The sequence below is a fragment of the Symphalangus syndactylus genome, chromosome 18 (genome assembly GCF_028878055.3).
Source record: "Symphalangus syndactylus isolate Jambi chromosome 18, NHGRI_mSymSyn1-v2.1_pri, whole genome shotgun sequence".
NCBI lineage: Eukaryota > Metazoa > Chordata > Mammalia > Primates > Hylobatidae > Symphalangus > Symphalangus syndactylus.
The window spans coordinates 103435097-103449954 of NC_072440.2; the positions used below are offsets into that span (position 1 = coordinate 103435097).

General features: G+C 39.7%; 1 protein-coding gene across 3 annotated transcripts in view; it reads left to right on the top strand.

The window, feature by feature from the left end:
- The window catches only part of MBOAT2 (membrane bound O-acyltransferase domain containing 2), a 153762-nt gene that overhangs the window by 122313 nt on the left and 16591 nt on the right, over window positions 1–14858 (top strand). For all 3 annotated transcript variants that reach the window (XM_055252544.2, XM_055252545.2, XM_063622840.1), the window contains 3 exons: window positions 1595–1649; window positions 6629–6812; window positions 10531–10723. In XM_055252544.2, the coding sequence (XP_055108519.1) occupies window positions 1595–1649; window positions 6629–6812; window positions 10531–10723 (432 nt within the window). The remainder of the gene's footprint in view (window positions 1–1594; window positions 1650–6628; window positions 6813–10530; window positions 10724–14858) is intronic.

The following is a 14858-nucleotide window of genomic DNA, read 5'->3' on the forward strand; positions in this document are numbered from 1 at the left end:
GCTCACTGAAACCTCCGCTTCCCAGATTCAAGTGATTCTCCTGCCTCAGCCTCTTGAGTAGTTGGGATTATAGGCGTCCGCCGCCACACCCAACTAATTTTTTTTTTTTTTTTAGTAAAGACAAGGTTTCACCATGTTGGCCAGGCTGGTCTCAAACTCCTGACCTCAGGTGATCCACCCACCTTGGCCTCCCAAAGTAGTGGGATTACGGGCGTGAGCCACTCTGTGCCCAGCCCCTTCTTTTTTATTAATATTTCCTTTATCATCTTATGAGGCATGGTTTTCTTTTTACATAATTGTCAAAAGTGGAATGTGTAATATATTCCCATTCCCCAGTTGTTGCATATAGAGGTTGTTACCTTTTTTCTGCTATTATATATAAAGTTGTGATGATCCTTGTCATAAATCTTGAATCACACCTTGAGTTATTTCCTTAGGGCTAGAGTTTTAGGAATAGAGGGTAGAAAGATTTCTAAAGTGTTTGCTATACTGGTTTACAGAAAGATGATGTGAGTTCCTCTTGGTACCTCATTTATTTGTTTATCTTCTGTCTCCCTACTAGAATATAAGTGCTATAAAAGCAGGGAGTTTGTTTTTCCTCTGCTCTTTCCTCAGTGCGTAGAATAGTTCCTGAGGCATTTTAAGACAGTAATTATTTTCTTCTCATCTTTGTTTTATATACATGTAAAATACATAAAATGTGTGTTTTACATAATTTAGATTGTATTATATGAGTAAGAGCCCTTTAAAATTTCTGCATACTTATAATAGGTGAAAATGGCATCTTGCTCTTTTAATGTACATGTAATGGTTTATAATGAAAACGTTATTAATCATGAAATTAACATTTCACATTAGCTGGCTACATGTATTTCTTCTGTGATTTGTCTTTTCATGTTTTTAGTTTTGTCTATTTATTTCACTGTTTTTTAATTGCTTTAGCTTTGGTTCTTTGGGGGAATATTACTACTTTACTAATATTAATTTATTAATTTATTAATATTAATGTTGCTATTTGCTTTTTAATTTCATTCCCCTTTGGTCTTTAAGTTGGATTTGAGGTATATATTTTTAAAGCATATGGATCTAGTAAATTGATGTGTAATCTTCAATAATATATCCTCATCTTTGAAGAGAAAGGTAAATGGATGGATGAAGATGATGTATTTGAGTTTGGTTTTCATGCATTGGAGTCATGGAAGAGTAAGGAAATTGCTCCTTGCTTTATGTTGAGCTTCTAGTTTATAGTACTCATGCATAGTCATTTAAGTCATCCCATAATAGAAAAATTGTAATGCCCCTTTTTGAAAAGTCATAGCATTTACGATTAAGGATAATAACATTATAATTTTTAAAGTGCCAGCATTTGGGAATTCTCTAATTATAACTCCCGTTAGAGTGGAGTCAGATACCCAACCATGTGTTATTTTATAGAGACTTTTCACATGAGAAGGAAAGGAACAGTCATTATATCAAAATTAGGAATATAATAGCATGAATTTCAAATGACGAAAGTAATGAAAGTGTACATGGGCAAAAATGCCATTTTGGGGAGAAATCTTAATTGATAAGAGTACCTATTTTTGTTTCTCAGGGATGTTTCGGAAGGATGAAGAACTGACTTCCTCACAGAGGGATTTAGCTGTAAGGTACGTGCCTTTGCAACTTATTCTGCCATGCTTCCTGCACCTGTGCCTAGGACGCATGTTCCTTCTGTGACTGAGGCTGACTAGTCCTTCTAGAGGTACTTCTGAAAATCAAGCCTCACTCCCTCCATGCACCTCGCTCCTGCCAAAGCCTGCTGGGAGGGGCTGGGCATCCCTTCTACGGCTCCGGTAGCACCCTGCCTCTTCGATTGTACATGTGCGCCTCCTATGGGCCACGAGGTTAGCTGCTAAAGTTTTCATCCCTATGAGACTCTTGAGTTCCTTGAAGACAGGAGGATAGTATTGTCTTCATGTCTGCCATGTAGTAATTACTGGTAGTAATAGCAGCTACCATTTACAGGCCAGTAACTTGATGGCAGGTACTGGGCTAAGATACAGTACATTAATACAGCACATCGATGCCATATTTTGAAATAATAAAGAACCAGTCACATAATTCTCATTATTATTTGAGGAATTCACTCTGGGATAGGCTTCTACTTCATTTATTGAAGGCACTCTGATGACTAATCTAAGGAATGGCTTAATTTCACAGTGTCTATCTCAACTAATATAATTTGAGATGGAATACTCATTATACTTAAAGAAAAATTTCCCACGGGTTACCTTGTTTCCAGATCTAGAACGAATAAGTGCATAGCTGCTAGAAGAATGAGATTGTTTGTGATATTATTTAGAACTACACTAAGTATTCATCTTTCATCCCAGGTGGCATGTCTTGGGGGTCTTTTTGTATTTGCCCGTCTTTAAAAATGTTCTATTCTGATATCCCCTATAGTCAATCTTTATGTAATCAATAAATAGACACTTGAGTAGCTTTCCTGACGAGAGGTTAATTTGGTCTTGGTTCTTTGATCTTTAGGAGCCCTTGTGCCATCCCAGTAGCTACTCATTTACAGACACTCAGCTGCCATTTCCCCCGTGCCTCTCATATCAAGAGCAAATACCCAGACCTGGGCAACCCCACCTCTTCACCTACCTGAACAGTGGAAGAAAGCTGAGTGGAAAACACTGTCTTGCTGACTGGACTCATTTTGAATTTGTTACCCCAAATTTAAAATTAGGATCCTTAGTATCACCAGTGGTTCTGCGTTTCCTCAGTCCACCCACTTGCCCACACTCTCCTAAGATGATATATTCTTCTTCCTCCCAGACTTCTAACATGCCATCCCCCATACTCATGTTGGTAGCAAGATTTTATTTTTTGGAGAGAAAAAAAAGCAACCCTACTTTGATTCTGCAACCACCAAATCTACCATGCTGCCTGAATCTATAACACAGTGCTCTACTTTCTTTCCCGGTGTCAAGTACTAGCTGTCCATCAACTAATCGAAGGCCAGCTTCTCACTGCTGTACGGGGTTCACTTCCTTCTCAAGGATTCAGCTGCGTCAGTTACTCCTGCCTGTTCACGCACCGATTTCTCCCTCTCTGTTGGGCCATCCCCACCACCTGAACAGAACAAGCTCATGACACCTCTCATTCCCTTCTGGCCATCACCCTGTTACTGCACGCTCCTTTAGAGGAGCACTTCTTGAAGGCTTTCTCGACATTCAGTGTCTCCCCACATTCTCCCCTCAGCCCCCTGCATTCAGGTTTTTGTGCCCACTCTTGGTCTGAAATCATTCTTTCGAGATTGCCCTTAATCTTGGCCGATTTCATTGTCAGCCTGTTTGCATGGTGCTGAACCTCAGCAGCACTGGCCAGTTGGCCACTCTTCTGAAATACCTTCTTCACTTCCTTCCAGGACACTCCCTTCTTTCAATTTTTCTCCTCCTTCACTGGCTCTTCCTCTCTGTCTCTTCTGCTGCATCCTCTGCCCCTGCTTCTGCCTTATCACTAGCCTGGGCTCAGCCCTGGACTTTGTTTTCTCCAGGTGGTCACATCCATTGGCTTGAAAGGCCACCTTCGTGTTTGAAGTCTCCTTAATTTATATTCCTGCCCAATCCACTCCCCTCGGCTCCAGCCTCATTTATCCAACTGCCATTTCAAGGTCTTTGTATGGATAGTGACAGGCAGCTCGAACAGAACATGTTCAAAACAGAACTTCTGATTTGTCTTCCTCTACCTTCCTCCTCCCGCATCTGTTCCTCCACCATTATCACCCAGTTAGCTAATAGCAGTACCATTATCACTGGTGGCTTGAGGGGACTTCCATTTTCTTACAGCAAATCCACTTCACCAGCAAGTCAAGTTAGCCCTTCCTTTAAAATTAATCTCTAATCTGACTGATTTTCACCGCTTCCACCAGTCACATCCCAGTACAAACCCTCATTTTCTACTTGGTCTGCTGTGGTAGCTTTCCTTCCTGGCTTCCCTATTTTCTCCCATGCCTTGTACAGCCTACTTTTCAGCTAGCAGCCAGAGAAGGTTTTAATGTGCACTGGATTCTATTATTCCCGTCCCCTGATGAAAATCCTCCAGTGGCTTCCCCTGTAATTCAGAATAGAATTACAAACCCCTGACCACGGCATATAAGGCCCAGCAAGAGCCCAGAGCTCGACCATGCTTCCTCACTCAATCCATTCTTAACTGTGCAGATCGCTCTGTCAAAAATACCCCTCCCTTCCTACCATCACTTTCTGTCCCTTCGCTCCGCTTTGTTTTCTTCATAGTAGGTATTACTGTCTGATGTTATACAAGACATTTGTTTTAATTGTCCCTCTCCCTGCCCCTGTCATTGAGGACAAGAACTTTGTCTCATTTATTGTCCCCATCATCCAAACCATGGTCATTATTTGGAGTGATTTCGCCTCCAAGAGTCAGCTGACAATGTCTAGGCATTTTTGGTTGTTACTGCTGAGGCGGGTGGTGTTACTGGCATCTGGTGGGTAGTGCCTAGGGGGTGCTGCTAAACACCCTGCACTGCACAGGAGGACCCCACAACAGAGAATCATGGGTCCAAAGTGTCAATAATTCTGCACATGAGAAGCCCAAGCTTGAGACAACACATAGTTGATATCAAATATGAATGGAATGAATGAATGAATCTTTTGTTTGATATTATACATTACAATTAGACTTAAGTTTTCATTTTATAAATAAATATAGTTATTTACTTCAGTACCTAAAATGACTTGTTGTTTCATATGACAGTTGAACCAAAAATTACTTAAACCAGTTTCATGGTTTAGAACTATCTCCTGTCCTTGCTAATGGTGATACATAGTTTGACTTGGTGTTAAAATAATTGGTATTGAGAATGGAGCTCTGCTGCTGGAGTACAAGGAGTTCTTTTGTAACCTTGTGACTGCAAGGTACTTACCCTGGTCTTTGATACAGTGAGAAAGCATGCTGTTTCATCATTAAATAGAAAGAACTAAAAGAAAATCTGCCAGAAACATTTTCTGTCATCAGTTTCAAGCCGTAAAAAGAAAATACTTAAGGTTCAAGACATTTTTAAAAGTGGAAAAATAATGCTGGAAAAGTTAGAAAAGTAGTTTGGGTTGAGCGGTAACCCAGATAGTATCAGATGGACAGGAATCACTATTTTGTTCTATTTAATTTATCAAAGAAAAATAATATATGCTAAGCTAGGCAAAGTGGGTGTGTGCCTGTCATCCCAGCTACTCAGGAGGCCAAGGCAGAAGGATCGCTTGAGCTCAGGAGTTTGAGTCCAGCCTGGGCAACATAGCAAGACCTAGCTCTTTAAAAAACTGTTTATGAGGGTATTCTCTCAACCTCTCTTGTCCACGAGAGTGTTTGTATTTTTTAAGGAGACAGCTTTTCATATTCAGAGAGGAGCAGGGACTGTAACATGTTCAAGAAGCCTGCCTGCTGTCCCCAGGTGCAGTTGTGCTTTCTTTGTGATGGTTTATAATTGACAGTGGACAGTAGACTTCTTAATGCAACTGTTTTTTTCAAAATATACTCCTTATTCATTTATATGATAACATAAATAAATAGTCTCCTGTGTTAACTACCCATTTTCACCATGTTACCCATAGGTACCGTGACAGACAACTGGACAGACCTCTAAGGAGCGGAATTGACTTGACTCCCTTTTCTCCTCCACCTCACAGCCAATCCCTCTGCAGCCTTCAGGCTCCACTGCCAGGATACGTGCAGAGCATCTGCCCCCTCCTCCAACAATTGTCACCTCCTGCCTGGAGACTGGGGGAGCCCCACACATGGGCTGGAGTGACGCATTGAGACATAGGTCTTTTAAACCCCTGCTATGTTTTTTCATTTCAGTCGGAGTAAAATCTGAAGTTCCTGCCATGGCTTGTAAGGCAAGCCCCGTCTGATCCCATCTCAGCTGTCTTCCCTGCTCCCACCTCTTCCCCTGGGTCCACTCTGCTCCAGGCCCGTGGCTGCCTTGCTGCCAGCCAAGCCCAGCTCAGGGGTCTTCACACATCATTTCCTCTGCCTGGAACCCCTGTCACCAACATCCACACAACTCCTCTCACTTCTTCCTGGTCTCTGCTCAACTGTCACCTTACCAGAGAGGCCTTCTTTGACTTCCTAATAGAATAAAAGAGTTCCTTTTTTTTGTAGCACTTAGCACCTCTGAAAATATGTTTTATATATTTTATTGTTTTCTGCGACCAGTATGCAAGCTCTGTGGATGCAGGATTGTCCTCTCTTTTGTTTACTGCCGTATCCAGGCCCTGCAGCAGGTGGGGCACACAGTGTGCAGCATGTGTTTGTTAGAAGAGCGAATGATTGCCTAGGAGGAGACAGCACTTTGCGGATAGTGCGTCCGTCTTTGATTTGTCTCATTGTGAGAAATCTAAGTCAAAACCTTCATATTTGCTCATAAGGATCTGTATAGAAACTCTTATTCAGACATACTTTTGAGCATGACTATGTCCTGATCCTTAAAATTCTTATTGTATGGGTACAAATGAAAATGAAAGCTTGTCTTATTTTGGAAATGGAGAGCAGTGAGGTGGATCGTTATTCTATCAACTGTTCTGAAGCTTATGCTGCATCTCACTGGTTGCGTGTCTTTTCATTGCAGACGCATGCCAAGCCTACTGGAGTATTTGAGTTACAACTGTAACTTCATGGGGATCCTGGCAGGCCCACTTTGCTCTTACAAAGACTACATTACTTTCATTGAAGGCAGATCATACCATATCACACAATCTGGTGAAAATGGAAAAGAAGAGACACAGTATGAAAGAACAGAGCCATCTCCAAATGTAAGGTCATGAGATTTATCTGGAGCCTTTATAGCATGTATTGGTTAGTCTTATTTAAAGATACAAATATTTTCACATTGTGAACTTATCCATCTATTTCTTTAAAAATACTTTTCAAGATAAATGACTTCACACTGCACCTAGTAGAAGTACAGTCATGATTAAGAACACAAATAAGGTCACTTCAGAAACTATGTGCCGAATTCCTCAGTGAGAATAATGCTTTATAGTTAGAGGGGATTTTACAAGAAAGCTCTTATCATGGAATTGGCTAGGCTAATAATTTTCCAGGCTCCCTTCCCCCTTCCCCTTTCCCCCTCCCCTTCCCTTCCTTTTCTTTCTTTCTTACTTCTTTCTTACCTGTGCCTTGTGTTCCAGCAGATTGTAACACTCTGTATCCTCCGTTTCTTTTTTGCTTTCCCTATCCTCTTCTTAATTATTGCAAGTTGAACTCTTTCTTCTCTTTAAAAGCCTACTTCAAATACCACCTTTTTCCACAAAACAGCTCCTGATTCCCACAATGAAGAGATTAGTGATATGATAAAGATATTAATAATAGCTAACACTTTGACAGTGCTCACCATGTGCCAGTCACTGTGGTGTGCACCTCACACGTAGATACTCTTTCAGCCCTCATAGCATTCTTACAAGGTAGGCGCTGTTTTTCTCACCATTGAGGAAACTGAGACTCAGAGGCTAAGTTATTTGACCAAGATTCCCCAGACTGGCAGTAGAACTGGAATTCAAACCAGTGCAATCTGGTTTCAAGTCTATGCTAAGTTGTCTTACAACCAAACATAATTTTTATTTTCTTTAAGCCACTGGGGCACTTGAAATTGCTGGGATGCTGCTTCGTAAAGAAAGGCAGTGAGGTTCTGTATAGGCTAAGTTTCTGTTAGATTTCATCTGGTAAAATCTAAAATTTCCATGAAAAAGAATAGGCCAATCAGGAAGTCTGTGAGATGAAGGAAAGGGGCTAGTGTGTTTTCTCTGAATGTAGGGCTTAGAGCAAGGGGTCACCTTCTTTCTCCTGCAAATCTACCACCATCCACTGTGTGGGCAACAAAAAGTCAATGAAGAAATGTGCCTGCACTTGCAAAAGATAGTATATTATCTCTTTCCTACCATGTGGCTCATTGTATTTTATACCAAAAAGGTGTTTTTGTCTTCATATTTTCTATTACTGGTTAAGTGTTGAGAAATGTCCTATCAAACTGAATGGGATTCCAGATTTGAAATTGGCGTGTCTTCATTGACTGTTTTGTATCTCCAGGATGACCACTTAATCTTTTAGTGGTCTTCCTGCTATAAGAGAAGGTAAAGACATTTGTAGACAGCTTCTTAGAAGTTTATTTGGGAGTGCTGGAAGGAGAATAAAAGCCTAGGAATCAAGATGCTAGACTGTCAGTGACCAGTTTGGCTCATCATTTCAGCACATCACTTAATGTGTATGAGTCCTTGTCTGCAAAAGGAGAATCTTAATGTCTTCCCCATTTTACAGACTGTATGAAGATCAAATGATTTTGTAAAATACTTGAAAATATCAAGTGTTATAAACGTGATAGTAGTAAATCAAACTTAAACAGTAATACAAATGTATATATTCTATCACTTCACTGAGTTTTTATGGGTTTTCCTCTCATAAAATGTCACTTTCCTCTTTTGGGTTATAGACATCCTAAATCAGAGGTTGTTGATAATGGCAAATATTCTTAATGTATTTTCCCACCATTTTAATAAGATATTTTATTTAAATTTCACATGCATATACTTTATAAAGTCAAATAGTGGTAGTTAGTCCTAAGTCCCTCAAGGGGCATTTGGAAGCTCCTTGTGCATCAGTGGAGCATGCAGATGCTCAGGCTCCTAAGCAGGATGCTCACGGAGCCCACTGGCTCTTCTGTTGGGGACCTCTCCACTGTCCTCTCCTCTATCTGCATCAGTTAGGATATGGGTTTGGCTGCTAAAACAGGGACCAAAATAACAGGAACTTAAACAAGGTGGAAATTTGTTTTTATGTTATATGTGGGACAGCTCACCTGTAAGCAGTGCATTGATAATATGGGGGCCCCAGGGTGTTAGAGATCCAAGCTCCGTCTTCCCTGTACATATTACTTTTGTTCACATCCTATTGGCCAGAACCTAATCATATAGCCACACTCGGGTGCACCAAAGGCTATGATGTGTCATCTTTAGCTAGACTTCCAAGCACCCAAGAGAAACTTCTTTTTCTGTGCAGGAAGGGGAGGAGGGCTCCTGGGAAACACTTGGCAGTCTCTGTCATGATGTCTGCAGGCCATTTCTCTGGGGCTCTTTGGTTTTTTGGGTGAAGGATTCTCCAGTTTTCTGCCTAGGGCATACAAACTTGACTGCTGGGACTCTGGGTCTGGGCAGGGGAAGGGGGCTGAGGATATCACCTCTCAGGATACAGGCTGTTTTCATATTATCTACATTTTCGTTGCAGCACCATATCCCTGCCCTACTTCAGAACCATATAGTCTCGTGGCCACAGTACTTCTTACTACATTACTAAAATAGTATGCCTCATTTTAAAATTAAAGTATGGGGCCATTTATTTCACCTTGCTTCATTTATAATTACAATTTTTTCTCTACCATTTTAAAATCTCATAATTCAAATATATAGGTAAGATATTTGGGAGGCACTGAGGAAAGAGTCGCCTTATTTTATTAAAGAAAGGGATAAAAGACAATGGAAAATGAGAATAACAATTGCTGCAAGGAGTCCTTGAACACTGAGTTCCACCTCGCAGGAGCAACCAATAATAAAATACTGTTCTCAAGTGCAGTGCATCCGGCATATGCCTTGGCTTTTGTCTTGGAGCTTTTCTTTTGGCACTATTATATAAAGCGTTAAAATGTGGAGCTTCATTGATAAATTACTTCAGTTAATTTGAATACTATTTGGTTACTGTGTAGAGCACTTCTAAATCCAGATACTTTGTTGCATACTTCATCTGGATCTAGCCTTCTCTTTGCTTGTTTCTTTTTCTTCATTGCCTATATAATCTCTTTTATACCAAATGAAGTTGAAATATTCTGGCCTTCTACAAATATAAAAACAGCATGAGTTGTAAAAATGCAAAATACCATGAGTTGATAATGCGACCTTACCGCAGTATTGCTAAGAATAGCCTCTTCTTTTCACCAGGGTCTTTTATGCAAATTGTTATTCTCAGGTATATAGCTCTTTTGGTTTTTATTATTCTTGAACAAAGTTGTGTTAACTTTCAGATTTACAGAAATGCATAGATTGTTTATTGTAAAAATAACATCCATGAGATGCCTAGAATTTGGAAAATATAGAAAAGACGCAATGGAAAAAATATATATCCATATAAAATTTACTGCCGAAAGTAATTAATGTTAAATTTTTTTGTATTCACTTCCATTCACACCGATACACTTATGCTCGCTTTTAGATTTTTTTATTTCCTGAAGGTTCTGAATACAAAATGGAGGTTTTAGTATGAGTTGAGCAATAACCCCTAGGTAGTACTTACAGATACAGTTGGAAAAGTTCATACCATGAGACTATGGAAGACTTTAAATGCCAAGTGCAATGTAGCTCTTGAATTTTGACCAGGAGAATTGCAGGACTGATGATCCATTCAGGAAGATTAATCTGTCGATAATACATAGAATGAATTAAAAGGAGCATGGATAAAGTTGATGAAGTCTCGCCTTGCACTTTTCAGACTGCAGTTATTCAGAAGCTCTTAGTTTGTGGGCTGTCCTTGTTATTTCACTTGACCATCTGTACAACATTACCTGTGGAGTACAACATTGATGAGCATTTTCAAGCTACAGCTTCGTGGCCAACAAAGATTATCTATCTGTATATCTCTCTTTTGGCTGCCAGACCCAAATACTATTTTGCATGGACGCTAGGTAAGTAACATGTAAATAGACTTCCCCGTGTCTATGTTGAAGCGTTTCTTACCTTGTCGATAGATTGCTATCAGTGCGCCCTCTTGAGGATACATAAAGACCAATTGGAAAAATTAAGTCATCTGTGTAGAAAAGACACCCTCACAACTCACATGTAAGTATATTCTAAAAACTGAATCCATTTTATTATAATACAAAATAAAAATAAATGGATCAATGAAAGACAACAGATATTTGTTGAATGCCTATTATATTCTAGATTCAGTGCTAGCCAGGATAGATATGAGTATGTATAAGACATAGTCCTTATCCTTCAGATGGTTATAATTTAGTATGATTGTATTCAGCTTACAATTATGATACCTGTTAAATAGACCATTAACCATAGTATAATATGATCAGTAGTTTATCAGCAAAGTGAATAAAATGATATTGGCATACTGATAGGGGGTCATCAGTTATGCTTGGCAGGTAGAACAAATTTTAGAGGAAAGATAACATGCAATCGTGGCTTTAATTGAATGTGGGCCAGTTATGGTGGCTCACCCCTATAATCCCTGCACTTTGGGAGTTCAAGGTGAGGATCACTTGAGGCCAGGAGTTCAAGACCAGCCTAGGCAGCATAGTGAGACCCCTCTCTCTACAAAAAGATTTTTAAAAATCAACTAGGCCTGGTGGTGTGTGCCTGTAGTCCCAGCTACTTGAGAGGCTTGGGTGGGAGGACTGCTTGAGCCTAGGAGTTTGAGGCTGCAATGAGCTATGATTGCACCCCTGCACTACAGCCTGAGCAACAGAGTGAGGTTTTAGTATGAGTTGACCAATAACCCCTAGGTAGTCTCAAAAACAAAAACAAAAAGATTGAATGTGATTTCAGCAAGTGGAAAATAGCTAGTTTTGCACTGATGAGCAAAGAGACATGGAGGTACCTCGCTTTGCACGGCAGATGTTAGCAGGGGCGTGTAGGAAGGAGGGACCTGGTCAGGTGAAATGGGCTTTCACAGGACCTTGCCTGCTCTGCTGAATGGGCCGCAAGAGGCTTCAATCAGGCTGACGGCCTGATGCTGTGGCAGAAGAAGATGATTCTGGCCACGTTTTGAAGGTTGGACTGAAGTAGAGAGAATGCTTCACTGGATAAATTGAAATCTCTTTTATATATGTGCTGTCTTTTTTATCTCACCCACAAGATTATAAACTCCTTTATTCTTAAGATTGTATTCTGCTTGCCTTGTTTATATTTGTTACTCAATAAATATTTGAATGAATGCACGAAGAAACACATCAGCCAATAATTAGGCCTCTGAGGATTAGCATTTTACTGTCAGTTTTATTTTGATTACAATGAAATACAGTTTGGGGCTGGATTCATTATTTTCAGTCTTTCATCATACAACTGTGCACAATAGCATCATTAAAAGTTGCTTTAACCTGGTGAGTTAATGGCCAATTAAAATATAATGTTACCTTATGGATTTTAATCTGAGATTTAAGGATTGAACATTTTTATTGTAGCCAAATTTAGACATCAATAATACCAAATTAAATTCCTGTACTACTTAAATTCTGACTTTAAATTGAGACTGAGAACTTTCCTAAACAAACCTGGTATTTTTAGGGTTTTATAAGAATTCTGACCTATTGGTTGAATCACTAGATTTATAGAATATGAGAGTTCTGCATGTTTTTGAATTCAGTTGGACATCTAATTGTTGAAAATCTTATCAATAGAATGAGGTCATTGAATTTATAAGGCTTTTGAGAAAAATTACAAGATCTCTGTAAATATGTAAAAATATACAAGAGTTATCATTAGGCCGGGCATAGTGGCTCACACCTGTAATCCCAGCATGTTGGGAGGCTGAGGAAGGAGGATGACTTGAAGCCAGGAGTTTGAGACCAGCCTGAGCAACATGGTGAGACCCCATTTCCTCAAAAAAATTTTTTTTAATTAGCCAGGTGTGATGTTGCACACCTGTGGTCCCAGCTACTCAGGAGTCTGAGGTGGGAGTACTGCTTTAGCCAGGGAAGTTGAGGCTGCAGTGAGCTGTGATCGCACCATTACACTCCAGCCTGGGTAACAGAGTGAGACCCTGCCTCAAAAAAACAAATTTTTTTATCATTAATTTTTATTTGCAATTTTGACAATTAAAATGATTCTTAGGGTACTTCTGATCCTCTGACCCCAATATTTGGTTTGAAAAATGAATCTTGTGCATTTTTACATATTTACGAACCAAAGGTGAGTTAATTCCTTTTCCCTGATTCTTCCTTAAAGAAATAATATTAGAATATATATGAATGACAATTTGAAATTGAACTATATTTAAAGAATTTAAAGAATTTTTAGCTGTAAGGCAATAAAGTTATTCCATTCAATAAATACTTATACTATGTCTGTACTGTCTTAACACAAGTAATGGTTGAGTTCCTGGTAATGGTTCAGCCCTGAGGTTCAGGTTTCAGCTGTCAGTGGAGAAGCCAGTTGAGGCTCAGCATGCATGTGCCCACGTTCATCTCCACCCCCGTTACCTTTTTGTAATTGTCCATTTGATTGTAAAATTGGAGTTTTAATGATCTCTGGAGGTCCAAAAATCTGTTTTTTGGTAAATTCCAAGAGTTCCAAAGTTCTTTAACTTTGTTTTTATATTTTATTAATAATTTATAAAAATAGTATGAATGTATTCTGGATCATATGGACAGTTACTTTCTGATTTTTGTATCCACATGTACATTTTTCAACTTACAATTTCATGGATACTAGTGGCTAGGCAGACTATATTTAATTCCTTAATTCAGTGTTCTCAAATTGGGAATCAGGCTTCTCATCTCCACAGCCCTGTAACCTTGCGCTTTTCTCCTTATCACCTCAAAAAAAATGATTTATTGGGATCTGAGCAGTTTTTTCCCCTTTAACTCAAGTTTGAAAAACATTTAGTCCATGTAGGGACAGATTAAAGTTTAAATTGATGTTAATGGTCAGTTATTTGGAATATCTCTATATAATGACAACTTAGAAGCTCTCTCAGGAGTTACGTTACCTGAGGTAAAGATGAGGCAGGGTCTGTGGTGGGAGACGGGGGGCAGGGGAACATGGAAGGTGGACTCCTGCAGTTTGGTATCTTCAGTTCTCTTCTCGTTTTGTTGCTGTTGACCATACCCTGGGCCAATCTTGTTGTCGAATGTGAAGTTGGTTAGGAGTTTCATTGCTCTTAGATCACAGTAGGCTAAAAAAGATGGAGAGGATGAATACATGAAGAAATCAGAAGTGGTGGCAACCATGAGGGAGGGAAGGAGTTCCCCAGCAGCCATTTATGTGGGTATGCTGCCCATGTGGTTAACAGATGTTTATTTTTAGTTCTGTTGAGTGTGTGACTGTGCTAACAGGCTTACCTTGTAGGCTCACATTTCTGTGAATTGAACAAAGGCGGCTGACCTCATTAACCCTGACAGAGGAGTAAATCTTGTTTATTCTTTTCCCCCAAAGTGTAATTTTTAAAGGATCTTGTTTGATGTACTAAAAAGCACTAATAAACAATAAAACAATTTAAGGATACATGTCCGTATAGGCATATTATTTTGCTGGGCTTTGATGGATTTCTGTTTGTTTTTTCTTTGGTCATGTTACAAACAGCATAAACAATTTTCCAGTTGATTGGAAAAGGGCTCATTTGAGGCAGAAATTTTCTTTGCAGCTTAAGCATGTACATAAAGCAAAAATGACTAATTGAGCATTGTGTTGAAAAGGATTAGAAAACAAATTCTGGGTCAGGTGCGGTAGCTCTTGCCTGAAACGCCAGCACTTTGGGAGGCCAAGGTGGGAAGATCGCCTGAGGCCTGGAGTTCGAGACCAGCCTTGGCAACATAGTGAGACCCCCCCCGATCTCTACAAAAAAAAAAAAAAAATTGTCAGGCATGATGATGTGCACCTGCAGTCCCAGCTACTCGGGAGGCTGAGGCAGGAGGATTGCTTGAGCCCAAGAGTTCAAGGCTGCAGTGAGCTATAATCCTGCCACTCCAGCCTGGGCAGTGACAGAGGGAGACCCTGTCTCTATTTTTTAAAAATTCTAGAGACATATACACAGAGTGGGTTCTGGTGAACCAAGAAAGAAAAAAATGGAAGGAAAATATTATGCCTCAC